Source organism: Solea senegalensis, linkage group LG5, assembly GCF_019176455.1.
Source record: "Solea senegalensis isolate Sse05_10M linkage group LG5, IFAPA_SoseM_1, whole genome shotgun sequence".
Lineage (NCBI taxonomy): Eukaryota > Metazoa > Chordata > Actinopteri > Pleuronectiformes > Soleidae > Solea > Solea senegalensis.
Genome location: NC_058025.1, coordinates 20,930,875 through 20,958,868, shown reverse-complemented (window position 1 = coordinate 20,958,868; position 27,994 = coordinate 20,930,875). Strand labels below are relative to the sequence as shown.

The following is a 27,994-nucleotide window of genomic DNA, read 5'->3' as shown; positions in this document are numbered from 1 at the left end:
CTAAATGACAGGCGCTCAGCTGGCCACGAATCCCCGCCTCTTTTTATACGAACATGCCAAACCCCGGAAACGCTGTCGCTTAAAGGGCCAGAAGAGGAAATTTCAGGCAGACTGAAACGACGAAAACAGCTGCGAGCACAGAAAAAAAAAAGAAAAAAGAAAAATACAGGCACAGAAAGGAAGGGACGTAGACAACCAGGCAGCGAACTATGTGGCAAGACGAGGCTGAAACTCTCCCATGATTGTACACCTTTTTACACCGACAGCAATCGCGAACAACGGCGTTTTTTAGCCTCAAAGTCGGCTACCAGAACGTTAGCTACCTGGACTCTGACAACGCAGCAGCGAGAGATAACAAAAAAGAGGCCAAACACCAGGGCGCATAGGCTCACACATCGTGTCTACCTTCCTGACTTCATCCTGTTTTATTAAAGGTGAGTGCATTATTTTAATCACCAGATTAAGCTATAGCTACCTCGTAATCTCCTGAATATTTAAAGGGGAACCTGTGTGTCTAGGCAGCACAAAGGTTCCTGTTTATTCACGTTAATGTACATTTATGGGTTAATGGTGCAATGGTTAAACACTCAGGTCGTCACAGTTGTCATTTTCTTTGCTGATGTGAGCAAGAATGAGTGGAATCCAGTTCAAAGCCAGCTGACGGTGACCTGCCAGGATCCCTGCAGGGTGGAGGGGGCGTTCCCCTGCTTTGTCTCCCTGTCCTCACTCTTTCCTTTATCAGTGAGTGTTGGTGTTGCATGCGACTCGAAGATGGGCAGGGACAGAGTAGAAACACGGATATACCACAGGTTTGTGCCTCTCATCAAAATGCACAAGTAAACGTTTAATTTATGTTGCATGCACATGCATGTAGTATATACATATAATATGTATCAGGGCTGTGCAAGGAGGAGATCAATGAGCACTCCAGTGCCTCTGTAATTCACATTTTTAGTCTCTTTAATCACCGTACAACAAAAGCAAAATGCAGTAAGGTATACAGTATCTAAAAAAAAATCACAATTTTTGTTCACAACCCATGTTTATTCATAATGAAATCGTGATAATTTCTTTCACCCACTGTTTTAATATTAATTATTTCCCACTATTATTTAATATAAAGCAATACAATTCTTGCAGAAAAATGAGTTTACTATTTATTTATTTTTTTTGGTGTTTGTTCTGTAAGGGGTGGGTATCACTGTTTTGTCATCAAGAGCAAAACATATGTATTTCAGACATTTCACACAAGAATTGATGAACCATGCAACACTCACAGATGTAGTGCAAGTATGACCCTAGCTCATTTTCTTTACTTCCAACATTGATTGTTTCATTCCGCACAGTCTAATTGGTCCAATAATATATAGTCTATGTGTGTTAGTGCAGTTATGTAGTTCTGTGAGTGGGATGATGGTGATCTAGCTTACAGGAGAGAGGATAAGAGGATAGCACTGGATGTATTGTTCCCCTGGATTGCACTTGGGAGTTGCATTGCATCATGCATTGAAGGGAGCACTAATGCTAGCACTAAAATCCCCTTGTTTCAGTGAATGCATTATTTGAAATATACTGTATAATATGTCAGTCAGTAATTACTATTTTTTTTTACTGTGCTCAGCTGCAATGTACTCCCTCCCATTGTCCTGAAAAGCAGGGCATGGTAGCATTGATGTACGCATTAGGCACACATGTGCAGTCACTCTATATCTCTCTCTCTCTCTCGCTCTCTCTCTCCCCCTACATCACCCATACAGCACACGTGTGTATACCAATCCACCAGCTGTTTGTCACATGCATGGAAATAGATGATTGCTACACACACACATGCATTGCTGCTGCAAATCTGTCTTTTTGTCTCCCTTGGGGTGTGTGTGTCTGTCTGTCTGTGTCTGTGTGTCTCTGTGTGTGTGTGTGTGTGTGTGTGTGTACGTGTGTCCACACACACACCACCTCTCTGTGAGAAACCAGTGGGCTTTGTCCTCAGCTGAGTGTGACATCATGCAGAGCTTCGCTCCAACCAGCCCTTATGGTGAGGTGCAGGTTGTTAAGCAGTCTTGGGCTTGTCCTTCACACAATCATGATGTGGCTTAACTTATTTACTGCTAAAACACTCTCATATAAAGGTAATGGAACAAAGGGTGGATGAGAAAATCTCAGTCACATAAGTGTGGGGCAGTTCTTCTTTTGAAATGTACAATTACAGGGAAAATATGTAGTGTTCTTCCCCATTTAAGCACATCAGGCAAGTTAAATCAAGCAAGAGTGCTGTCATGAGCAGCCATGTGTTTTCTCATGGTGATATATGGAGCCACTGGTGCCTCGTTAGGGTGTTTAGAAGATGAGGACATTACTGGTAATACTATGCGATCTCTGTCTCTTCTCCTGATACTGCCTGGATAGATTAGGCCTGGATTTACTGTGTTACAGCCTCTGCTGAATATTGACCGGCAGTTCAACTGTAGTATAACATTTTATTCATATGTAGCTTAGCTGATTAAGTGTCATGGCATTAGGGACCCATGTTGAAGGACATCACTCATGTGCCCTCAAACTGATTTTACCCTCTTTAAATGTCATGGTTTAATGCAGAGCAGTTATTGCTGTTCTCTTCTTGTTTAACATGTTCACTGTACCTGGGATGGGGGTGGCTATCAACCACTCTGAGTTGATGAAGGCTTGTTGTCAGTCTTACATGTCTCTGCAGGATTTGATGTCACAGATTACAGATGATTATGTTGGTTAGATCCAGTACTCAACAATGCGCTGGGCCTGTATTGATGTGTAGTGTGTAGTTGTGTGTCTGTGTGTCTGTGCGTGTGTATGTGGCAAATGACCTCTCTTAAATAAAGAAACATTCACCCATCAAGGGTTTAAGTGATGGTTAAGAAAAGGGAAACTAGCTATCAACAGATATAGTTGCATAAAGTATGAATGTAACTGTGGATACATTGCCTCAACCCATTACCAGAAACCATTACTTACGCATAACTGACAGGAACAATGCCTCTCTCTACGTACCTGACAGTCTGTGATTTTCCACAGCTCAGAGAGGCGTACAACTTTGAAGCAGAGGCAATAGCCAGAGATGAGCAAGCAAGACTTTCATTAGGGACAGAGCTTTGACAAGAGGGCCAGTGGAAGGGTATGGGGTATATTAGTCATATTTTGTCAAAGGGTAGCCTGATATTGCTAGCTTTGCCACACTTACCAACCTTATGTGCTGTAATTTATTATTACAGGAATCACTTTTTTTGCTCTGTGTCGGATAAGTGTGTGCATACTCTTCTTATTAAAGGCTTATTGCTGAGCTTCTTAAACAGCACTTGGGCACCTTTCCCCTGGAACCCTCTCTCTGTTGCCCGTGGTCATACACACAATAAACCCAGACTTCAAGTAAACCTGGCTTCAAGCTTACTGAGTTCACTTAAACCAGTCAGTCCTATTACAGGCCAGCACTGACTGGATGCGGTTTTAACCTGCAAAGGACATGGAAGGGAAAGCTAAGGTAAGATAAGGATAATGGAAATATTTATTGGATAAAAAGTACTATTTTAGGTATCTAGGTCCTTTCTTTGTGGAATTTGCATGTTATCCTCGTGTGCACGTATAGGATCTCTCTGCGTTCTCAGGCTTCCTCCCTATGTCCAAATGCATACAATTTGGCGATGAGGTTAATTGACCATAGGTAGGTGTGAGTGTGAGTAAATAGTTGTTTGTCTCTGGTGTTGACCCACATGTGGAGGATAAAGCAGTAGAAAATGAATAAATGATGAAATGTCTCAGGGCCTTTCGTTTCCATTTATCAAATTGTTCTCTAAAATCCAGCAGCCTCATAACAAATGATTTAACATGGCAATACACAGGTTAAAACTCAAATGTAGCTTGTGAGACATACATTGATATTACTTCAGCACAACCCCGAGTATCAATGAGGCAATGCTGGAAGGCAGATATATCTCTGTACATTATATAGGTCAACATGGAGCTTATCAAGCTAAGACCGGTTCACTCTCTGCCCCTCTCCCTCTGTCCATTATTTTCCAATATACTGACATTTGTCTCGCTCCTCTCATCTGACTGTATGACAAGATTGGGCCATTGCATGTGTTATTTGTCACATAAATGTGACACCCACTCTTGGAAATTAATTTATAATATCATTTTACATACTGGATTTCTATGTTTTGATTACAAATAATATCCATTATTACTTTCAGGTCATCTAAAATTAACACATCTACCTCGACTAAGACGACAAAAAACAAAAAAGCTCTTACTTACTTCTAGCTCTTATTTGTACCCAAATGTTTAAATGCACTTTTGTAAGTCGCTTTGGATAAAAGCGTCTGCTAAATGACATGTAATGTAATGTAATGTAATGTAACACAGTCACTCAGTATGTTTCCATGCACAGTTAAGTCGAGCTAAAAACTGCACACTGTTTAATTAGACTACAACAGTATGTGTCCCAGTATACAAACAATAGACTTATTGAATTAAGTGTGTCTATAGGAGGTGAATCGGTGGTCACCCTCTGTGGTCAAATCTCCCAGTGAAAAGTCTCAACATCTTCTCATTATTGGCATGAAATTTGGTATTGACTGTTGATTATTTGCCTAAATGAATTTCCCATAGTGGCTGACATTTGTGACTTTCTGTGACACTATTATTAAATGAAATGCCATGAAATTTATTACAGATGCACAGGGAGAAATGCTTGTTTAAAAAAAAAAATCACACACCTGTTGTAACATGTGGACTCAGTCTTAGGTTTATAGAGAGAACAGCAACACTCACTGTAAACTTGTAATTATTTACAAGGTATGTGTATGTGTGTTTGAGTTGGACTGATCTCAGGATCAAGTGAACTTCTTGGCGAAGAAAGTGCTGATTTTTTCCCCCCCTTAGCCTTTCATCGTCTAGTCTGAGTGAGGCAGCACCATGCTGTGTGAGTTCCCCAAACATGAAAAGGGGAAAAGGTATTGATTTTTACCTGAAGGAAGATGCAGAAGAAATTCTCAAAGATGGGAGGAGATAAGCAAGCACATAAGGCAAAACTGTGTCTCAATTCGAAAAATGCCGACAGAGGAAGTAATTTACGGCGTTAGAAAAGTGGGGGCTTTCGTCTACAACACAGATCATTGAGGTTCAGCCTCAAGATCAGAAATAGTCCTTGGAGGATCTCCTTATGGCATGTATCTCCATGTGGTAAAGATAATTACCGGCATGTAATGCAACAACTTAACATAAAGGCTCCAAGGCCATTTGTGTCCTGGGAAATCCACTAAACTGTTTGTTTTTTTATCTACCAAATAACTAATTGATTCAGTGAGGAAAATACAGATCATTGACAATAATGAAAGCAGGCATTAGTTGCAGCCCTATTGGAATCACAGTCAGAGATTTTGAGGACTGGGAGGGAACTCAGTGGAGAGGTGAGGAGAGAGCGAGAGCACGTTTTATTTCCTGTCCTCCCTCCATGAATAGGCAACATATTTCTCTGGAACATTCCATCCTCTGAGCTGGCTGGGCCTGTCACCAAGACTCCGGGTGCCACACTCCTCCCATCTCTGCATTTCTTCCCATTGCACTCTTGTCTCTCTCTTTTCTCATATCAGGCACAACTTAGCGAATGACAGATAATTGTAGACTAAGAATATTTCTTCTGTGAATTGGAGAACTGAATATTTCATTAAAAAAGTAGCTATAGTGAGGGACAGTAGGTACACATACAAAAATTAAGAGTTATTGGATTCAGCAGGAAATTGGACACTCTAAATTGGCCGTAGGTGTGAGAGTGAATGGTTGAATGGTTGTTTGTCTCTATATGTGTCCCTGTGATGGACTGGCGATCTGTCCAGTGTGTAGCTGAGATTGGCACAGCGCCCCCCGCGACCCTCATGTGGAGGATAAAGCAGTAGATGGATGGATGAATAGATTCCACAGGATTGCACAAAACATTATATCTCTGTGAATCTTACATTGATGCATATTACTGCACTGCTGCAAATTTGATTAATAAATGTATTTCGAAATGTAGGTTGGCAAGTCGTGGCAAGACTGCCAGGATCTACCTTTCCTCTGATGTCAGCTGGAGTATGCTCCAGGTCTCCCTGTCTGTGTTTCAAACCAGGGGGCTGATGTTTGCCTGTTTGCAAAGAATACGTCGGTCTATCCTTCGCAGCTGACTATGTCCCAGAAGACAGAAGAAAGGTTTTTTAAACCTTTATTTACAAACCTGTGTTTGTCCTGCTACTTCATGTACACATCCTGTCGGAATGTGATCAGAAATCTGTATGGGGATACGTTATATTTGTATTTCATAAATGATTTTACTTCTCCATGTTGAGAGATACATCACACACTGTGTTGATGCATCACTTTTTCCTCTAGTATTAAATCAAATATTTAAAAAAATAACTGGAGAGTCCATCAAAACTAATACATAATTACAAAACTAATAAAAGTGGTGCAACACAAAACTAGAACTGCCTGAAAAATACTACTATTGGTTTATATTTATAACTAGATAAAAAAAATTACATGCATTTTAGATATACATATTGTTATCACAATATTGTTATTGTTACATACATCAGATTCAGCAGTCATGTTTTCAGGGGCTTTAAACTGCAGAGGGCAGCATTTTAATCTCGGTGTACAGCCTGCCAAAATGTACTAGGTGAAGAAGAAGGGAAACCCGTGAGTTGTGTGGTCATCTCCTCCATCTTGGGAGGATCCAGCCCCTGGATTGAGACACATCTCCTATGTAGATAAATGGATGAATGGATGGTACAGGATTTGTGAAAGATTCTTTGTCACCTACTTTATCCAGGAAAAAAATCATTGAAAACCTGGGGGTAATTACTGGTGGGGAGACCATTGTTTGAGGCCATCTACCTAAAAGTAGAGAAACCATCCCTTAGCAGGGGACGACATCTGGACACTGCATACCAATGATGCAGTGTCATTTCTTCCTTATCCCAGGACATTTAATCATCAATCACTCTTGGCCCCTTGTGACATCAGTGAATCTAAAGGACTATACTTTCCACAGTCTGTATCTGTTAAGAGTTGCGTACATGTTCCGGTCACATGCACATGCCCACATCTCCATTCATGCTAAAATTAGGGTCCATGGCAGTCTGGTGTTCCAAGCATGTATACCTGTACTAGTACAATATACACAACAGTATGTATAAGACAACAGAACAACATCCACAACTTCTATGTGATGTGTACTGTGGAGGATGTGTACTTGGAGGATGCTGTGCCATGACAAAAAATAAAATCTGTGTGTTCAGGAATATCATTATAAATATCATATATTTGCTGCATGCCAAATATAAACCTCTCCCAAAGGTATACCTTCATAATGATAGTATTGTTTTTTTTTTAGGTCCAGTATTTCAGGCTTGTTTGTTTGAATAAAAATCCCAGCAAAGCAACACAAACACAATGTTTTCCACTGAGCTGTGAAGTTATTATGATTATACACAAACAGGCCTCTGTCTCTTTTTAGCGTCACATTCTTATCAACTGGCAGCTGGTTGAACGTTCTCTTACAGCAACAGTTTATCTCCTCAGATTGTTATAATGCTGTAGATATGTAAATATGTAGAAACCACTCAGGTTAAAGAGGTATATGCATCTTTGTTAGAAGAAACTCTGGTCCACAGAGAAACAAGAGGTGACACATTGGAAATAGAAATGTAATGTTATTATCATGCGGTGACAATAAAAACTATTACTATTACTAAAAAACCGAACATGAAGACAAAAAAGCTTGTGTAGTGAGACGTGAGAAACCTGTTTGAAATCCACAGTTTACACTTTATTCCTGTCATGTCACGGTGACATCTTAAAGGCAGGGAATTGACTTACCACATAACTTGTGCATTCAATAGAGAACACAATTTATTTTATTTGTTGTAATCCTCTTCATGCCGTGATATCATCTGTAAAAATTGATGTTGTTTGACAAAGGAAAGAAAAGAAAAATTTGACAGTTGCTGCTTGTGCCCAATACGAGGAAGTTGGTATGTTTGCATGGCCCCGAATAGAAATACTATTGAGAACCTGATAATATTTATTTATTTATCTGTATACACCACTGTATGAGTTGTCCCCAAAGGCTCTCACGGGTGTCGCGGTGACTATTACGCCATACAAATTTTCTCTCTCTGATAGTCTCTCTCTTTCATTTCTCCCTGGAGTGTGTCTCACCCACTGTTGTTCATGAAGGATGTTTTGGCCAATTAAGGGTTAAACCAGCAGTCAGGTTTTGAGGGGCAGGAAGAACTCTCTGATTCAGGACTTCAAAATGAGCAGCATTTAGCATTTGGATGTACAGCCTCCCGGAATTTATTAGAAGTAGAAGAAAAAGGGGAATTAGTGAGTTGTGTGGCTAATTTCTCACAGCATCTGACTTCTGTCTCTTCCAAGTGATGCAGCTTTGATGATCGGGACACTCCTACTTTCTTTTCTACACCCCTCCTCCTCCCTCTCCATTTGTTGTTTCCTTCCACACCAGGAGGATGAATGAATTAGACCTTGTTTTTTGATGATTGCCAAACCCGTTGTTTTAAAAACTGTGACCAAATGATTTTCCCATGGATCTTTTTGAACCAGTGGAGTCAAACAAAGTTCTTCAGTTTGTCAAGGCTGGGATCACCAGACAAAGGAAAAACAAACACAATACCACAGCTGCTGTCACTTTGAGAGGCCCTGAAAGATATAGGTGTGTGGAACTTACCACTGCATGTGACACGTAATTGGAAATCCAGTGCTGTCACTGTCACTGTCACATCCAAACAAACCCTCGCCTGCATCAGGTTTGCATTAGTGCTTGTGTATGATGGAATGTGGGTTTGTGTGTGTGTTTTCAATGCCTCTTTCTCCTCAGCTGCACTTAGGGCACCCTTGAATGGAGGAGGGTCTTAATAGCACAAACACACCCCTTTTCCTCCCAAATATGGAGGCAGCACAGGCTCTTAAAGGTACAGAAGGGATTGAGCGTGTGTTTGAGTGTGCTTTAACTCAAGACCCTGAACACACAGTGCTGCTTGTGATTAGAAAGTCCCCATAATTACATGCATTCCACAACAAGCTTTTCAGCAAAAAGCACGGACTAAGCCCATCTGACGACAGAAACGTGACCTGATATCAGGTCTTCCTCCTCTGCGAGTTTGTCGTTCTCTGTCTTCTGCGTCCCCACCCCTTCTCCTCTGTCCCCACATCTCTATATTTGGAGGCATGTATCTGAGGACGTGTCTTGTTTTTCAAACCTCCCCTCAGCTCCCGTTCACTGTTCAGTTCACACACTAATGAAAACAAATGTGACATCATCCCACACAGGTCTACAAGGACATGGAGTGATCACTCATTTACTCTGTTAATAGAAAATGAGTGTGCAATAAGTTTGCTAGTTGAATATTAATAATTTCAGTACATTTTCATTTGACAGACAGTGGGGCACAGAACTCTCAATAGGTTTGTGTCGCATGTCTCAGGTCAACACTGGTTTCTTAAAAAAGGATAAACCATAACCAAGTAGGTGTGCCGGTGACATTAAGGCCACGCTGAAGTTGTGCGTTAAACATCTCATCTTGACAAATTCAAGTGTATTTTGTTTGCAGTACTCGCACAGTTTCCACCTACATTGTGTGTGTGTGTATGAGGTGAGACATCAGACACAAGTGTGTCATGCACTTGTGCGTACAGTGTGTGCACTTTGACCACAAATTCAAAATTGTTCTTGTTCTTGTCAACACAGTGTTCCTTCTTAGTTCACAGATGGCAAGATACACACACACACACACACACACACACACAGAGCTGCTCCTGGTAGTCAGCTGATTACGTTTTTCACATGCACCTCATTCTCTATCTGCTCTTCAGCATCGAATAAGCTCTCTGTGGCCGGGCTTGTGTTGGCAGCAGGCCGCACTGTATTAGTATGTGACAGTAAGGAACAGTGCTCTGCATCGATATTTGTCTGTTATTTCTCGCTGGCATTAAAGAGGTAGATTACAATTTGGTGTGTGGTTGGATGAGGTGGCCATACTTATGGCCCTTTTCCACTATGGTCTCGCCTCGGCATGGCACGGCAGGGCACGGTTTAGGTTGCATTTCCACGACAAAAAAAGTACCTACTCGACACGGGCGGAGTCATAACAGCACGGCTGCATGAAACTGAGGTGACTTCACTCAACACACACATACGGGTGACTAGTGACTTGTAAAGCAGTTGTTTTCAGTGTAACTGAATCACTAGAATCAGTTAATTACAAATATAATAAACAGTACCTTCTCCATGGGGCCACACGGTGGTGTAGTGATTTGCACTCTCGCCTTGCAGCGAGAAGACCCGGGTTCGAGCCCCGGTTGGAACAAGGGCCTTTCTGCATGGAGTTTGCATGTTCTCCCCGTGTGTGCGTGGGTTCTCTCCGGGTTCTCCGACTTCCTCCCACAGTCCAAAAACATGCAATGTGGGGATTAGGTAAATTGGACACTCTAAATTGACCATAGGTGTGAGTGTGAGAGTGAATGGTTGTCCGTCTGACACAGTCCCTGGACTGAAATACGTCAATAGTCAGTGCTGACTGCACTATGCACAGCTCCTGTGCCATGGACCAGCCCGAGACACTATAGTTTCAATGAAAACTGGGCTGCCAGTAAAAGGAAAACCATATTTTAACCACTTAACAAAAGGCTCATCAAAGGCTTAAGTCTATGGTATTTTAAGAATATCTATGCTGTGTTATCTAACCATTAAATGGCTTTTTCTGACAGGAAACTGAAGCTTAAAGAAGAAAGTAATGAATTCTGTATCATGGCTCTCAGGAGTTGATCCACTGTTGCCTCCATGGTGGTTACTTGTGTCCCCACTGACAGTTATGTTTCTACTAAGAGCAAACCTCCATGACTCAGACTGGTTCTCAGTACAGGGTAAGCATACTGACGAGGTGTCAGATGTCAGTACCTCATACAAGCACACTTCAAAAAGCTGAACTATACTTTTAACTGCTTTTATTGTGTGGTGTTCTTAACACACACACACACACACACGGACACGCAATTTCTCATGAGACTGGCACATAATAGGGATCACACAGTTTAACAGTGTACACACAACACTTGCTCAGACACACATTGAACATGCACACACGCACACTTAAGAAAAGGTGTTGTTCAGTCCAGTTATTTCCTACTGCAGAACAGGCAGAGCAAGTAGGTGGGACTCCAACTACACATGCCTCCTCCCTCTGCTGGTTGACCAATGAAAAACTCAGCCACTGGAGCTGACCCCCCTTTTTCTCTAACCAATCAGCTGGCATGAACATAGCCCCCCCACCCCACCCCCATCTGTTTCTTTCCCCTGAGTGCCTTCACTGCTGAGCAAAGCCAAGCACACCTTGCTCAATCAGCTGAGGGAAAATGCACAAAAATAAAATACTCACACAGGAGAGAGAGTGAGTGAGAGAGAGGGTGGGTGGGAGGTTTCAGTGAGAACGGATTGAAAGGAAGGCTCTGGCTGTAGATAGAGGGTGAGGAAGAGGGAAAAGGGGAATGCTAGCATGTGCAGTGTCTTTTGTATTCAGGGTATTTTGGAGGGGCACGAATGAGAGAACAGAAGAGGACGGGAGGGGGGGACTCAAGAGAAAAGGAGAACGAGGGAAAGACCAAGACGGGCTGGGGGTGAGAGTTTCTGTGGAGGGGGGTTGATTTGTGTATGTGTGTGACTGAGGGTGGAGAGAAGTAGACAGGAAGAAAACAAGATTTAGAGAGAGCGAGAGAAGCAGCTAGTGCAGGCTGTCCTGACAAAACAAGCAGATGGAGGTAGAGCAACTTGACATTTCTCTGTCTTTCACAACACCACCTATTCAGGAGGAAGGAAGCAAAGAGAGACAGCACGCAAGAGAGTCGAGGGAAAGAGAGAAGGCAGCCTGATCCAGTGGAAACAGACAAAACAGAGGAGAGAAAGCGAATGCAGCACAGTCACCCATCCTGCCATCAGACAAAATAAAAAGGAAGGAAGTGGAGACAGAGAGATACACTCCATCTCTCAAACAGGGTGAGTTTCACAAGTTCTTCTGCTGTCAAGTCAAGTTTGCTTATGTTGCTGTGATATAGTCATCTGGGCTTGGGTGACTCAGTGTCTCCTAAAATGGCTTCATATAAAGGGAAGGCAGGCAGACTGTGTTCAGAGGGAGGGAGACAGAAAGGGACCCCATGTCAAACAGCATTCTCAGCAAGTATGTCAGTGAGCGAGCTTAGTCTGCCATGATTGCCCAGCCTGAGTGATGTTTGTGTGTGTGGTGTCTGTGCCTCGCTCAAAAGTTTATCACTTTCAATCAACTTAAGCTCCCTCCTTGCTTCGCCCTCTGTCTCTTGTTGTGTTGCTTCCCGTCTCCTGTTTTGTCTGACACTCACTCACAGACACAGTCAGCTGTCATTTGAGCCCCATGAGCACAGTCGGTGACATCAGATTTCCAAACCCTGCAGATGGCTCCTGTAATCTAATCAACAGGTGATTGTCTGCAGTAGCACATGCAACTGTGTGTGTTTTGGGAATCTGTATAGAGTCAGGGTGTGAGTGTTCATCGGCCCTGCAAACACAGGCCCGGGGCTGGGTGGGGCTCTGCCCAAATCTGATGTGACAATGAAGTTATTTGGGCAGCTGTTAACACCATGCTGATGCTTTCACTCCTATGTTACATGCTGAAATCTGAGTCATACATTTGCATCTCTGCAATTACAATTACCTTTTCTTTTTTTACTTTTTTTTAAGTTTTAATGAACGTTACATGATTTACCCCTTAAGATATTTGGATGAATCCCCCACACACACTAATTGAATTCAGAATTGCAATTCGGCAGCACCATGTTGATGTAACCAGTGTAGTTTTCCGGTCTGCGTTGTGAAGAATTTGCCATACGATGAATATCTTTTGGAGGTAGTCTCCGTATATTATTGAAAGTGTATAGCGTGTCAAATGTAGCATGACAATGTGCATAATGGCAATGCTAAACAATATGGAAATCACACAAGTGATTAAATAGCAGGTGGGCACTCCAAAAGTAAATGTGGGGGACATGACAACTTAACCTCTTGTGTCAGGGTAAAATATAAAATAAATATCAGTTGTGCAATAAATTGCAGTATGTTACAAATATGCTGTAGTAACTGGCCCGGTTACATTGACATTTTATAAGTGGAAATATAAATTACAAAATTTGCATCATGTTTTGAACAGTTTTTATCCCTATTATAGAATTTTGGATAAAAAAAATGACAGCCCAAGTAGCATCATACCACATGCCCTGCCTTATGTCTGTTAAAACGATAGATAGATAAATAGATAGATAGATAGATCTCGTTTGCAATATGAAATGGAAACAAATATCAAAATAAGCTAAGCAAATACAGACTGCAGAAAAGAAAAAATTTTAGTCAACAGTAAACACAGCAGCTGTTCTCCCACAAGCTATTTTTCAGAGGCGGAGCTGAGCAACAGCTGAAGCTCGTGCAAATAAAATGTGAATCATGCAGTTGCTCCATCTGATTCACTTCTGAAAAGGATTGTAAATAAACACAAGTAAACACAAAAGTTCTCTATTGTTACATTATGAGAATTTAACTCTAACTCCTGGGTTTGTGTTGCGCAAGTGTCACCTGGCTGTTGAAGGTGTGCAGGCCAAAGGTCAGGGTATTTTCTGAGGATGCTGTAGTTGCTTGCATTGTATGAACTCTTGGCCTTGTCACCTCCCTACATTTTACTGAGAGCGGTGTTTCTAGGTCAGAGCTGTCCGTATAGCTTCAAAAGGAAAGTTTGTTTTTACTTATGTTTGGTGGGTTTATTCCACATTTCCATGAAAGTTGACTAAGTTCAGACATGTACTTTTTGCCTGTTTTGCAGATGTTTCGCTCACGTGCTAGTTCTCATGTCGCCACTCTAACAACAGCTGATGTACCTCAGGCACATGATGTCTCTGTGTTAGCCTTGTACCACTTACTCGTATAACACTGCCTCTCTCATGATGATGAAACGACATGTCTCTGCTCCTCCTGATGGTGCTGTGTGTCATCTGACCCAAGACCATTAGCCTTTGACTTCATGACTGCAGTCTTCCTTGACATGAAGGTGTGTATCGCATTGACACACAATAGTGCCCTGTGCAGGCAAATAGACACAAACAGCAGATAACTATCCTCCTTTTGAAGGACTCTGAACCAAGTGCTTTAGCTCCACTGCAGGTTACTGCTGTCTTTTGACTTCATTTCACTCAAACCTCAGAATTTTAGATTTGGTTTTGTTCCTTAAAACAAAATCATTCTTCATAGTCACTAATGTTTTCAACAGAATAATCCATTTATTTCTATTCCACTTTCCATGAAATCAATAAACAGAATTCTTTTTGAGTGTCACAGGTTTTCACTCACTTATCATTCCTTTCATTTATAAATATGATGCTAAAATGTACAACACATGAACATTTATTTAATTAGTTGTCTGTGTGCTTTTCTTGCCAGAGAGATATACATTGTATGTTTTTCATTTATAGCCCCAGTGATAAGTCAAGAAGAAATAGGGATGACACAAGAAACATGAATCATATGAGTGCTATGTCTCTGACATCATCTTTTGCAGTTATTGATCTTATCCTATTTATTTTGTTAGTTTATTGTGGTTGGCAGTGTGGTTTGAAGTGTGTTTGCTGTCATTTGATTGAACTTGACCATTTGGGACTTAATATTTATTAACAACTGTATTCAGTATTTGGGTGTGAACATTTCTTTCAGGACAGTCAAGGGGTTTCAATCGATCAGTTTGACTCTCGTGTTTCCCCACCCTCTCTCTGTCTTTTCAGGTTTTTCTCATTCATAGTTACTATTATGTCACCATTTCCTTTCTGGCAATGTCTTATTCTGAACGCCTGTGTGCTGGTGCATTTCCTAGTGATGCTGAAGTGATTGGACCTCCTTCCTCGTCAATGGCGTGTAACTTCCTCATGCGTCATGTCAGTAATGAAGTTAATAACGATTTCTATGGTATTGCTTTTTTATGGTCATTTTATATTTTTGTTTCATTTGACCATATTAGATACACTTAAAGTTGCTTGGGAGTATTTTGTTTTTATTAAGTCTCGGGTTTCCAATCCGAGCTGACACATATGCCAAGCAAACTGACACCTTTCTTGGGGTGAAGCCAGAGTGTCTTTCTACCTCTGCTGGCTACTAGATGGAGCCCCCAAAATAAGGTCAGAAATCAAGTGGGGTTTCCTAAAAGAGCCATTGGGTGTTCACACTGAGCTCTGATACAGGCAATAACTATAAATACTCACTGCTGTGCTGACTCTCTCATTACCCCCACCCCCACTCCGTGTGTCCTCCCCTGGGCACTCTCACAGGAAACTCCACCTGTCCTTAGAGGGACAAAACAAGAGGAGGTGATTGATTGTATTTGTTGGTTATTCTTGCAAAGGCAAATCATGTTACCTATCCAGTAAATTTGACTTGGAAAGTAAATGAAATTACATTCAACAGATATTCTTGTTTGACTGGGGGAGTTCTTGTTTATAGTCTGCCATCCTGAGGAGTATCACCCCCTCACTGTGGCCATTACACATTAGAGTCTATTTTCTTTCTTTGTGTGTTTTCACCTCTGTCTGTCAGTTGGTTTGTTTTTTTATTGGCTGGATTACAGAAGAAATACTTGACTTAGTTTAATGCATCTCCCTAGAAGGCCCCGGTGCAGATCAGGGCAATGTGTCTAATCCAGATTTTTCTTTACAAGCATTGATCTAACTTTCTATGCTCCATGAGTGGCTCCTTTTATTTCACTGTGAAAATAAAACAAAATAATAATAATCCTTTGCATTTTAACAGGGTTCTGCGCACCTTGTGCTCAAACCCTAATGATTTGACTGGTTGAGTACTTAATTGATAAGGGATTTTATTATTATTTGGGAATGCTGATTTAGCATTTCAACTATTGCTTTCCTGTTTATTATTAATGTATTATCAGTGCTTGCTTGGTGATGGAATATTTGCTTTACTTTGCCAACAAGCATCTATTATTATTCTCCATTTTTGTCCTTCTTCCTATTAGTGCCTGTTTGGCAAAGAAATGCAAGGGCGAACTCTAGAGTGTAGTGTTCTACCTTGCTCTACATTGGTAAACAAGCATCTGTTATTCTGCAAGTTTATTGTTCTCATTATTAATATTCATCTTCTGCCAAAATTTCAACATGACATTTTTGAGAATTTACACGTCGAGTTTCGAGTAACTTTTGGCAACACAAATTGTAAAAAAACTGCAAAGAAATTGCTGATCGGAATGAATGAAGAACGTCTTAAATGTTTAAAACCCAGCTCATTTTGGAGCCTCACAGTGCTGTCAGACTTCAACGTCGTCGCTTCAGTAGAGGTTGTCACACTGACTTCAAATTTGGTCAGTGTAGTATAAAGATCTTTGTGATCAACTCCCCTTGTATTAGGCACATGGCAATGATACTGATAACTTCATTAGGAACACTACACTGACACCGATCACTTCCAATTTCCTTTTTTTTTTTTTTTTTTTTTTTTTTTTTTTTTTTTTTTTTTTTTTTTTTTTTTTTTTTTTTTTTTAACCTGTCCTGTCTAGTACCCAGGGCATGTAATATGATTGACTGCATGCCTTTTGGTGTCGGACAGATTTGATATGTGCAGGACGAGTCTGGGATACTCATAACTGCAGTATTTTTATTTATTTGTTTTATGATTATGTGTTGCGGGCAGCCGGACCGGACAGGGGGACAGGGAGTGGACTGACAAGGGGATGGGGAGTGAGCGGGGAGGAGGAAGGAAGGGGGAGAGAGAGAGAGAGCGAGAGAGAGAGGGAGAAAAAAAGAAGAGAGAAGGAGATCGAGAGTGAGAGAGAGGGAGAGCAAGGTGGACAACAGTATAATACATGGGTTAGTACCATTAAATTGAGATGATATAAAGTAGACAGAACATACCTGATAAGACAGAACCTAGGCAACTTAAGGGTGACATTAGTGTGTTAGTAACAGGTTAATAACATTGAACAGTTGAAATTATTTAGCGTATACAGAACATACTTTCAGGTACAGTTTATATAGTAATTGTTAATGACCACATCAAGAGAGTATGTCCGGGCTTACAACAGTTATATCAGTTAAATTTAATTTATCTTAGCGTGTTAGTGTGTGTGTGTGTGTGATCGTGTATATCAGTGTATATGTGCAGGAGTTGTCATTAGGTATGATTGGAATTGGGGTGGGGGACCGTGCCAATGTCCGGTCCGTCCCCAGCGACGGCCCGAAAATCATCCAGGCGCCTAAGGCGCCCAGTAGTCGTACCGGGCAGGAGAGGCCCACATCCACCACTCCCAGGATAGCAACGCATCCGCCCCGCAGGGGGCCCGTCGGAGGAATGCGGGGGGAAAGCCCCCCCCACCCAGGGTCGACCCGAGGGGGCCGGCGGCGACAAGACCACGGACAGAGGCCGAACCACCCCACACCCAGGCAGGCCGCAGAGGCCCAGGGTCTCCGCACCCAGAGCCCGCCAGCGCCCAAGGGCAGGGCCAGCCCACCACGGGGGGAGCAGAGCCCCCCCAGACCGCCCACCAGGGAGGCACGGCCAGATACCCACCACCGTCACCCCCACCGCCCCCCAGAAGCCGACCGCACGCCCCCCAGCCCAGGGAGGGACAGGCGGAGGTCCACGTAGGGCCACCAGCCAAGGGGGCCCCCAGAGACAGAAGAGAGGCAGACCCCCGAGCCGGTCCAGACCCCCCAGGTAGAGGCAGGGCCAATGGTCCAAGGACCCGCCGCGCCCAACCCCGCGGTGCCCCGGAGAGGGGTCCCCCAACATCCAGGAGCATCTGCGCCCGCCGACGACCCCCGCCGGGTAGGCAGACTGCCGCCCACCACCGCACCTTCAGGGAGGTGCGTCATGATGAGCCACAACCATGCCTCCCGGACACCCCCCAGCCCGAGCGCAGGGGACCCGATCCCCCACGTCCAGCGACGCCTCATGGCCACCACTGCTGCCCCCACCCAGACCGCCAGTCCCCACACGGCCAGGGGGTGGGCAGGAATCGAGCGCTCAGGAGTGCACCCACGACCACCCCCCCCACCCCAGCCCACCGGTGATTGATTTGGAGGTGTGTGCATGTGTGTGGTGTGTGATACGATGTATGTTGGTATCTGGGGTGTAGTTAAAATGGCGGAGGGAGATGTGGCACGGGCGTCCCACTGATCACTTCCAATTTCCAATTCCAACATTTAAAATAGAGACACACACAACAAGAGGACTCGGCTTTAATTCCCAACTGCATTTTGTGGGGAAATGCATATGTTCTAGTTGGTTTTAATTTTGTTTTGTGCCATTCTATTTCTTGCGGGCTTTGCACACACTGTGTTTTTGTCTGCCTTATAGACTGGTATGACGATGCAATTCTATTTCTCCTTGGTTATAATTATTTGAAATGTATAGATCAGTCATTGTATGTGCCATTATCTTGTTTGTGTGTTTCTCAGTGGAATAATTCTCAGTTGGCATTATTGTACACTAAAAATTAATGACAGGCAACTGACTTTTCTTTCTCCCTTTTCTGTCTGTTCAGGAACTGTGGGTGGAATTACTGCGTCCTAATGCCATAGCCATGCTACACCCCATGCTGAGGTGACCAAGGCGAGTTTGTCTGGCTGTCAGCCAATCACAGAGGGAGGGAGCCCCAGTAGTATTACATCCCATTCTGGTAAGGACACTTTTCCTCCTAAACTACTGACACTCTCCACCTTTCAGCTGATAATTTCATCCAAATCATTTAGATGTTAATAAAAAAATGTCTTTCAAACTTTAAAGAACATTTTCAATCAATTCAATCCAAGTCCTTTAGTTTGCTTCCACTGGAGCTTCATTCATAAACATCCTGCTGTAACTTTTCTTTAAACCAGTAATCTATTTTTTCTCCACAGGTCATATTTCCTGTGCCTACGTTCTTCACTCCTACTTCCTCTGAGGTCCTTAGTGTTTCCTGGTTACCTATCCTGGGATGTTGGCGTTGTTCTGTGACCTTTGCCGTGGAGATAGATGGGTTCCTTTAGTAGACATTTTTAGACAAAATTTCCAGATGTTGCTCCAGATGCAGCTTGTCCACACAGGCAGAATTAGACAAGGACTGGCACAGAGGTGAGACGCCGATCACCAAATATATTATTCACTTACACAGGAGACATCATGGGCTTATGCCTTGCTTCGGTTTCACTATGTCTGTTTTAAAGATGTTTTGTGTAGGGAAGGCAATTATCTGATTCCCCCTCTGTGTTTGTCCTCTCAGGTGCTGTGCAGCTCAGCTTCCAATTTCACTGTGTTTGATGACATTACAGCAGGAACTATAGTACTTCCTGCTTCCGTGAAACCTCTTGCTTTGCCTTCTGGCACTTGTGAGGACTGACTTGACCTGTTGCACAAAACCTAGTCAAGACATTTAACCCCAATAAAGCAACCATGCGGCACATCCACGTAGAATTAGCCCACAAAAAGGCTCCCTTAGAACTTCCAGCCCATGAAGGGGACCTGCCTCCACCAACAGCCCCAGCACAGGGCCTAGACCATGGGGTCAGACCAGGGGCACCAAGACACTTTGGCCAGGAGGAGCTGAGGCTCCAAAAGGTCTACCAGCTCTCTATTTTCTCCCAGTTGGGGGGATTTTCTACCTCCACACAATCCAACACTGAGACCCAGCAGAGACCTGTTCGCTTAGGAGTGAAAAGGGGGCTGGAGGAGCCTCAGTTGACTCATAAGCGTCCTCAGTTGGGAGACCTCTCAGAAAGGGAGGCCCTGGAGGGAGGAGTGCTGTGTGGGCCAGCCCCAGCTCAAGGTGTTGGGATGGGATTGGTCACAGGCCTTGGTGGGCCCAGTTCTGTATACTCTTGTACACAGACGGAGCACAGAGACTCTGAAGTGGGGCTGTCACCCAGGTCTCCACCACTCTCCCCAAGCCACACCCCCTCCCGTCGGGCAAGTCAGCACAATCACGACAAGCCCATTCCTGATGTGTTTGCCCCACTCTCACCTAAATCACCCCCAATGTATGACCCACATGGGCATCTTTGTGACCAGGGCCACACCATCGGAAGCTCAGTCAGGACTGAGTCTAGTAATGGCGGCCGCACGCCCACCTACTCTTTAAGTAACCCTGGAAATGAGAGCTGCAATAATGGCTCATCAGGAGGTCAGCCCAGCCCCCACTTATATGAAATGTCCACATATGAGACTCCCAACCCTGCCAGTCCCACTAGCCCTCCAGGCCCATTTTCCCCCCCACATCATATAGAGCTGCAGGAACCAGGTGAGGCCACCGAATGGGAAGTTGGACTTGAATCCTCCCCACCTGAGCGAAGTGCCACCCAGGCTGTCTCGTCCTCGTCTAATGGTCTGGCTTCATGGGAGAAGACACCCAGCAGTAATGGTCATCGTCTATCATCTGGAGGCCATTGGCCTGCCAAAAAGAGGCTGCTGTCCCCAAGTGACACAGCGGAGTCGTGTTCAGAGGATGAGGGGCCTTCCACGTCCAAGAGAAGCAGACTATCCCTGCTGCCTCCAGGACTGGGCCCTGCCTCATGTCGCAGCACTGATGCCAAAGCTGCCCCTTACTGGAACCACCTGCTGCCATCCGCATGGGACCGGCCTAAAGTTAGTAAACTGACATGTGCTCACGTACACACATACACACACACACATACATCAGTCTTGGAAATTTCTGTTGAGTAATCTAATTTACAAAACCTATATCGGGCAAATACTATACATGCTAAGTTCGTAATATTTGTGATAGAATTATGAAGGGAAAAGTTTTCATTTAAAATGACTCTTTAAATGAAAATGGTTTAAATCATCGCTTTCTGCTTTAAAACAACACACGTACATTTTCATACCAATACTATGCTTTTAGATCGAAAGACATTCAGGACCTGTCTGCAGAGGTTTCTGAATGAATGAATATGGAACAAAGAGTAGTAGAGTCAGCAGTGATGATGCACCAATTGAAATTCTGGACTGATACTGGTGTTCAAAATCAACAATTTGGCCAATAACTGATACAGGTGTTTGGGGTTTTTCGTTGCTCCGTAACAGCAGGTACACAAAGAACTTTTCGTTATAAAAAGTAACCTGACATTTAAAAAAGTCTTTAAGCCCTCACACCATCACACTGTTTTTATAATCACAAATGTCATCTAACATTTGAAGAAACAACTTTCAGTTACAAAAAAATGAAGAGCCTTTTAGTCTCTGACATAACCTCTTAAATACGTATGTATTCAGGAGGTTATGTGTATGTAGTTCTTCTAATTAGTCCACATGCAGCCTTGTTACTGAACCTTAATAGAAACAGCTGTTCATCTCTCTACTCTACTTACTTATTTTATTATTTTTACTTACTCAGATAAACAGTATGTGTATAAGTGGATTTCATCTCATTTGCAGATAGGCCGATGATGGTCTATCAGGTGAATACCAGCCTATAGGCCTGCTGATGTTCAGCTTATAAACTGATGTATCCCTATTCAGTATGCAATGGTTAGCCTTGACATGCCAAGAGAACAAGTAAAAGCAAAAGAATGAAGTGATGGCGGCTCATTATCACACCACAATGGAACAGGCTGGGTAGCTCCAGAAAAAAGCTCATTGAGGGAAGGTCAGTTGTTCCCCTCACATGAGTGTAGTGTGTCACACATAACCACACGCACACACACACACACACACAGACACACACATGTATGTCCTGCTTAAAAATTGGTTCTGGATGTGAAATGGCCATTTTTGAACACTGGGGGACCAGAAGGAGCTATGAGTGTGTGGATGTGTGGGGGTGGGGGTGTGCTAACAAAAATGTTCACTCTACTTAGCTTTCCTACAGTCAGTTGTAACAATAGGGGTTCCGTGTTGTGACAGGGAAGTTCAGAGAGACATAGCTGGGAGACACTAACTGGGCAGGGAAGACTTGATCAGGAGAGCCAGCACATCTGAGGGTTACCAAAAAGAAAGCTAACTATGAGGCGAAGGTTTGCTGTTAGCAAGTGGCCAACAGTTAGTTCATGGTTGCATAGTGATGAATCATCAGACAGGTGCGTGACCTTTACTGTGATCAGCAGCGTGGAAATGGGGAATGTTTGTTTGCATGACACAACATCCAGAAGTCAGTGCCCAGTAAGTAAGAGAACACCGGAAATACTCACTGACTAGAAATACACAGGGACTTTTTCATTTCACTTATTTATACATTGAAAATCTCAAATCTCAGAACATGTTTTTGTGCATAATTATGTTGGAAATCAGAATAATTAATGATTTTTTATTTGTCCTCTTTTCATAGACTGCTACTGACTGCACAAGATCAGGGAGGCGACTAAAAACTGGGCTGCGGTTGAAAAGGTGAGTCATGCATTATGTGTTCAGTTATGTTAAATATCATCTTTAAAGCTGTAAAACACTGTAGGTAAATTTCGTCTTAAAGTGACACAATGTAGCATTTCAACATTTAAATAATGTCTCCAAGACTATTTTGATGATACATGAACTAACAACAGGGTGAAAGGCACAGCTGTGAAAGCCTGAGCAGATCTGCATCGCCCACATTGGCACTGTGTAACTTCCATTTTTGGGTCCGTGCCACAAAAATAACTACAACATTCTACTTTACGGCATAGTTATTGAATCCTGTGGTTCAAACAGTGTGCATACAATGAGTAACAGATTATATAAGCCTTTTCTCGTGGTAGTTTTTGTTTTTGAATTTCAATGTAATCATAATTGTATAAAATACTATAACACAGGACACAAGTCCTGCTTCAGAGTTCACTGGTACTATTGGCTTGTTGACAAATGCGCATGTTACCTTGACATATACTGTTTACCAACTGTGTGGGGAACACAGTACATCATCTCATTTTAAATAGCTCTTTATTTGGACAGCTCTTACTGGTTGTTTGGTCAGTGAGATGGGTCTTCTATAGTCTCAGGGGTCTGACAGTTAAGTCCTAGAGAAATCTTTCCGGTATCCCAACAATTCTGTCCAATCAGGAGCCAGCACTCCAGAGAGAGGTGGTCCTATCTGCATGTAAGCTATAAGCTGTTTGTCTGAATAAATGCCAAACTGAGGTGACGTAGGGAGGAGGGAGGGAGATGCTAACAAAAAGTTAGCCAAAGGACAACACTGCTGACGGTAGTTTTAAAATCACAAGCCCGTACACATGCACACGTGTGGGGGTGTGATGGGTTTAATTGTCAGTCAGATTAACTGCAACAAAGTAAACACAGGGAACGTAGGTGGGAGTTAGAGTTGGCGGAAGGTAATTCTAAATTAAAGGGTTTTGTGCCTGGACTTGAAAACACACACTCACACAGGCCTGTGACATGTCGGTTAAGACAAAATTAGTGTAATCTCAACCACTAACCACTGCTGTGTTATGTGTGTTATTGTGGTTATATACAGTCGGCAGCTGCGCAGCGGCAGACAGACAGACACCAGCCGCTCAGCACGTTCCAGCTGGCCCTCATCTTCCATCAGCAGGTCGCTACTTGGCAACTTTGAGGTACAAACTAACTATTTTAATGGCTTTCCGATGGTAATGTCAGTGTTGGTGTCATAACAACATTCTATGTACATTTTAAACAATCTAAAGGTTTTGTAGGTGGAGCCGCGTGGAGCCGGTCTCAGTTCTGCTTTGGTGACATATTGAATTCACTTCAATATTCAGTCAAGACATTAATGTTACCTTTTTTTAAAAAACAAATATCAAGCAAATTATGATGAAATAACAGTAACTGAATATAAAAAAAGATATAATGATGGATTGATCTGGAACAAAATGAAAAAAATGGTGTTCCAAACATTTTATTTATCTAAAATACTTAAATATGAAAGAAAGATTGAGCTGTGAACATTGGATAATTTTATTTTAAAATGTTGCATAATATTTGAAGGCAATTGGTGCAATTCTTTTTACCATACCTTGTAAATTACAATGTCTAAAAACTGTCAGTCTCCTCTTCTTTGTGTAGCTTTTAGTCTAATGGCTGCAGTGCCTCACCAACAATTATAATGACTTGAGTAATTGCAGAAAATAAGTTTACAAAATGAACAAAATGACTCTCAAAGTCATATTGTTTTACCTCTCCAGTTCAAATATCGTAAATTTATTGACATTTAAAATTAAGTGAAATAGGTAACATTGTGCTAATATTAGATGGTATCTTTCTGTAGACTCACAATGTTGTTGATGCATACTTTTATAACTTTGTTCAACACTACTTTGGTATAATAACAATGATAATGAACACATGATGAAATGCGAATGTTTGTGGATTTGGTCCAAACCCGACACCACAGCGCAGCAGCAAGTCTGTCATTACCTGACCGTGTAGGTCTGAAAGGCTCCTTCCATTCGTGTGCATCATATATGTTCATCTTCTTTGTGCTGTTGATTGCAGGAGTCTATACTTAAGGGACGATTCACCCCATCAGGCCAGATTGAAGGCTTCACGGCAGAGATCGGGGCCAGTGGGTCATATTGCCCGGAGCACGTCACCCTGCCTGTGCAGGTTACATACTACGACATCTCAGAGCACAGCGCTCCCTCACCCTTTCTGGTCAGTCCATGTGTGTGTGTGTGTGTGTGTTGGATAATGTATATGTATATTCAAGCTTAGGCTCAAGCAGAAACAATAAACCAACCAGAAAAAGCCAACACTGTTTATTGCCCATATAACAGAAATATTGAAACACACATTGACACTTAAACCTGAATAAAAGGAGATTTTTGTTTTTCTGAAAACGTTATTTCAAAACACGTACATGTTTCCCATTATTTTTCTGGATGTGCTCCAATAAAGTTATACTGTATGGCCACTAATACATTTGCACAATACTGTTTTTACATAATCCAACAACTGTGGTTTACGTTGAGTTTTCGTGGAGGCAAAGGATAGCATCCACCATTAATGGCTTCAGTAGCTTGTGTGTTATAAATAGTAAACCCCACTTCTAAACAGTTTCTACTTATAATAATAATAATAATAATAATAATAATAATAATAATAATAATAATGATAGTAGATTTTATTTGTATTGCACTTTACATTCGAACAACAAATCTCAATCTCAAACTTGACTCTTGAGCATTAAGTTAATTAATTTCATCATTGCTATGCGGCACAATGTTTTTTCAATGCTATGTCTCTGTCTCTCTTTCTCTAAGGGGGTCATTTCCCTTGAGCAGCTTGGAAAGAAAGGATACAGTGTACCCAAAGCAGGGACCATTCAAGTGGTAAGTCAGATTTAAAAGTGGAATTTAAGATGTTAATATAACAGTCAGTCAGAAAATAATAAATAACCATTTTAAGGACACTGCTAGATGTCTTATGTGTGCCACTGTGCTTTCATCTATCTCCCAGACCTTATTCAATCCCAACAAAACTGTGGTGAAGATGTTCCTCGTGACCTATAACTTTGTCGACATGCCTGTCAATCATATGACCTTCCTGCGCCACCGAATCTTCCTGGTGCCTGTGGAGGAGGGAGTTGAGGAGAATGGCGAGGTGCCTCCAGGGGGCGTAGCTCCAGACAGGAAGAAGATTCTCTGCTACCTGATGCATCTCAGGTACCGTTTTATTTATTTACCTTGTTTTTTATTTGATTTCTCCTTTATTTAACCAGATAAAAGACCCATTGAGATCAAGATCTCTTTCACAAGGGCGACCTGGCCAAGAAAGGCAGCAGCACACATCATAGTTAAATAAAACAGGAAGGCAGCAACTGCAATACAAACATAGAAAGTAACAGGTAGAGAAAGGTCACAGTAACAATTTTAAGAACACAGGCACTGTTCGATGGATTTTTGTTGTCTATCTTTATCAGGACCTTCTTTATCAGGACCTTCCTAGCTCTGAGGGAGAAACAAGACTTGTTTCTATAAAAGAAACCGAGCTTCACCCTTAATTTAGAAACCAAATTTCTAACATGCAAATTGTAAATACAAATTTGTAGATGTGCGATTACTATTTTTCCCCACTTACCTGCCATAGTCTTAATTAAGAGTTTTTGTTGAGCGAAAACAAAGTATTTTGCTAACACTTTGCCTCTGGTTCTGCCCTCCTCAGATTCCAGAGCTCTAAATCTGGGAAGATCTACTTGCACAACAATATCCGGCTGCTATTCTCCCGCAAATCCATCGAAGTGGACTCGGGGATCCCTTACGAGCTGAAATCTTTCACCGAGGTGCCAAGAAACCCTAAATACTCCCCCCGTATGTGACCCCAGCTTGACCCTTCAACCTTCACAGCCCCTCCTGTGCTTCCTGAAGAAGACGGAGGGAAACGGACAAACTGCTAGAGCGATGGACACAAAAACTGGATAAGACTGGATGAGACATCATCGCAACACACATATGCGCACATTTCACCTTGTGGTTGTTACTGTAAAAGTCCCCCTTTTATACATTGATTCTTCAACTTGGTATCTTCCATTAATGGAAAATGAAAAAAAAAAAAGAAAAAAGAGGAATATTTAAAAGCAGGACTTTTTCAAACACACCACATCTGAACAAAGAAGTGTGCGCCCACACACACACACACACAAATGCACCAAATCACGCACAGCACATGCCACATACGTCACAACCGAAGAACTTGGTGGTGGTGTATCTATGCGTTCAGTGTTAACATGCATGCCTTGTGACTATAACACCTGAGTTTCCTCTAGTGCCGTATCACACTGTCCTTCACTCTGCCTGCAGCACCAGCCGCCTCATTGGACCAACTTGTTCCCACGACAGGAAAGACACAAACAGTAAGCACATTGCTGATTGTGGGGTGAATAAGATGATGACTCCCTACCGACCCACCTACACACACACACACACACACACCACCATCTCTGAGCAGCAGAGAGATGAGCAGGGTGAGGGCCAATTTAAAAAAAAACAAAACAAAAACATCTTGAGTAAAAAAAAACAAACACGCCAACACGATTTGATCAAACTCAGGAAAGCTGTCGTAGAATAATTTTCTCCTTTTACCATTTCACTCACCACAATGCAGACCACTGTGAAGCAGGAGGGTCATGGTACCTCATGAAAAAACATTTTATGTAGCCAGACTGAGGGACACTGTGCTGTTTATTTTATTTTTTTAGGATTTCCTTTTGTTTTTATTTTGTTCTTTTTTTGTTTCTGACGTCGGAGCAGAAGATGGAAAAAAAGAAAAGACGAGCTGTAGTATTTTTAATTTATGTTTTTCGCAAATGTCTTAAGCAATATACTGCACAAAGTAGAGTGTGTTTTTCAGCCAGACGAGCGTTCTCTGGAGAGGTGGAGGCAGAGAAAGCAGAGACCTGAGAGTGATGGAGGAGAAGGGAGGGGGGGTAATTTAATATGGGGAAAAAAGTCTATGTATATTTAAAAGGAATAAACTCTCGTGACTATTGGGCAGCACCGGTGTTTCTTGTTCTTGATTGACATATATGTACTACTACATTGCTGACACTGCACCAGGTTTCCATTGATCCTTTTGAGTGGATTCGTCAGCAGTACATTTTCACTGAATTCAGTGTCATTGACTGCATTTACATAGACAGCAATATCCTGATATTAATCTGATTAAGAGCGTAACCTGCACAAGACGCAAGAATGTAGTGGAGAGGTGAATCATAATCCAACCGTGCTCTCCAACCCACAGGAATAATCAGAATATGTTAATGTCTTAAGCAGAATAAGGCTTATAATCAGTTAATTGTCATCAATATCATAATAAACTGCTACATTTCAATGTCATGGCAGGTCTTACTCAGCCACAGTGATTCCAGATACAGTTTGTCAGGGGAAGGTCACTTTTGTACTGCTTTGATTCCAAAATGTGATCCCAAGAAAAACTGAAACTTTCCTGCTCAACTTCTACTATTAATAATGATGATGA

General features: G+C 42.3%; 1 protein-coding gene across 4 annotated transcripts; it reads left to right on the top strand.

The window, feature by feature from the left end:
* Positions 1-74: 74 nt before the first annotated feature.
* On the top strand, positions 75-27,513 carry LOC122769538 (protein FAM214B). Of its 4 annotated transcripts, XM_044026106.1 has the most exons (12): positions 75-434; positions 11,893-12,079; positions 13,926-14,150; positions 18,642-18,776; positions 18,997-19,210; positions 19,359-20,716; positions 22,398-22,456; positions 23,517-23,616; positions 24,515-24,673; positions 25,282-25,350; positions 25,478-25,683; positions 26,183-27,513. In XM_044026106.1, the coding sequence occupies exons 6-12, from the start codon at positions 19,529-19,531 to the stop codon at positions 26,334-26,336; spliced, it is 1,935 nt and encodes a 644-aa protein (XP_043882041.1). In that variant the 5' UTR covers positions 75-434; positions 11,893-12,079; positions 13,926-14,150; positions 18,642-18,776; positions 18,997-19,210; positions 19,359-19,528; the 3' UTR covers positions 26,337-27,513. The 4 variants fall into 4 exon arrangements, with proteins under 4 accessions (XP_043882041.1, XP_043882043.1, XP_043882042.1 ...); XM_044026107.1 differs by lacking the exon at positions 75-434 and having other exon boundaries at positions 11,451-12,079; positions 14,105-14,150; XM_044026108.1 differs by lacking the exons at positions 11,893-12,079; positions 13,926-14,150.
* Positions 27,514-27,994: the final 481 nt, after the last annotated feature.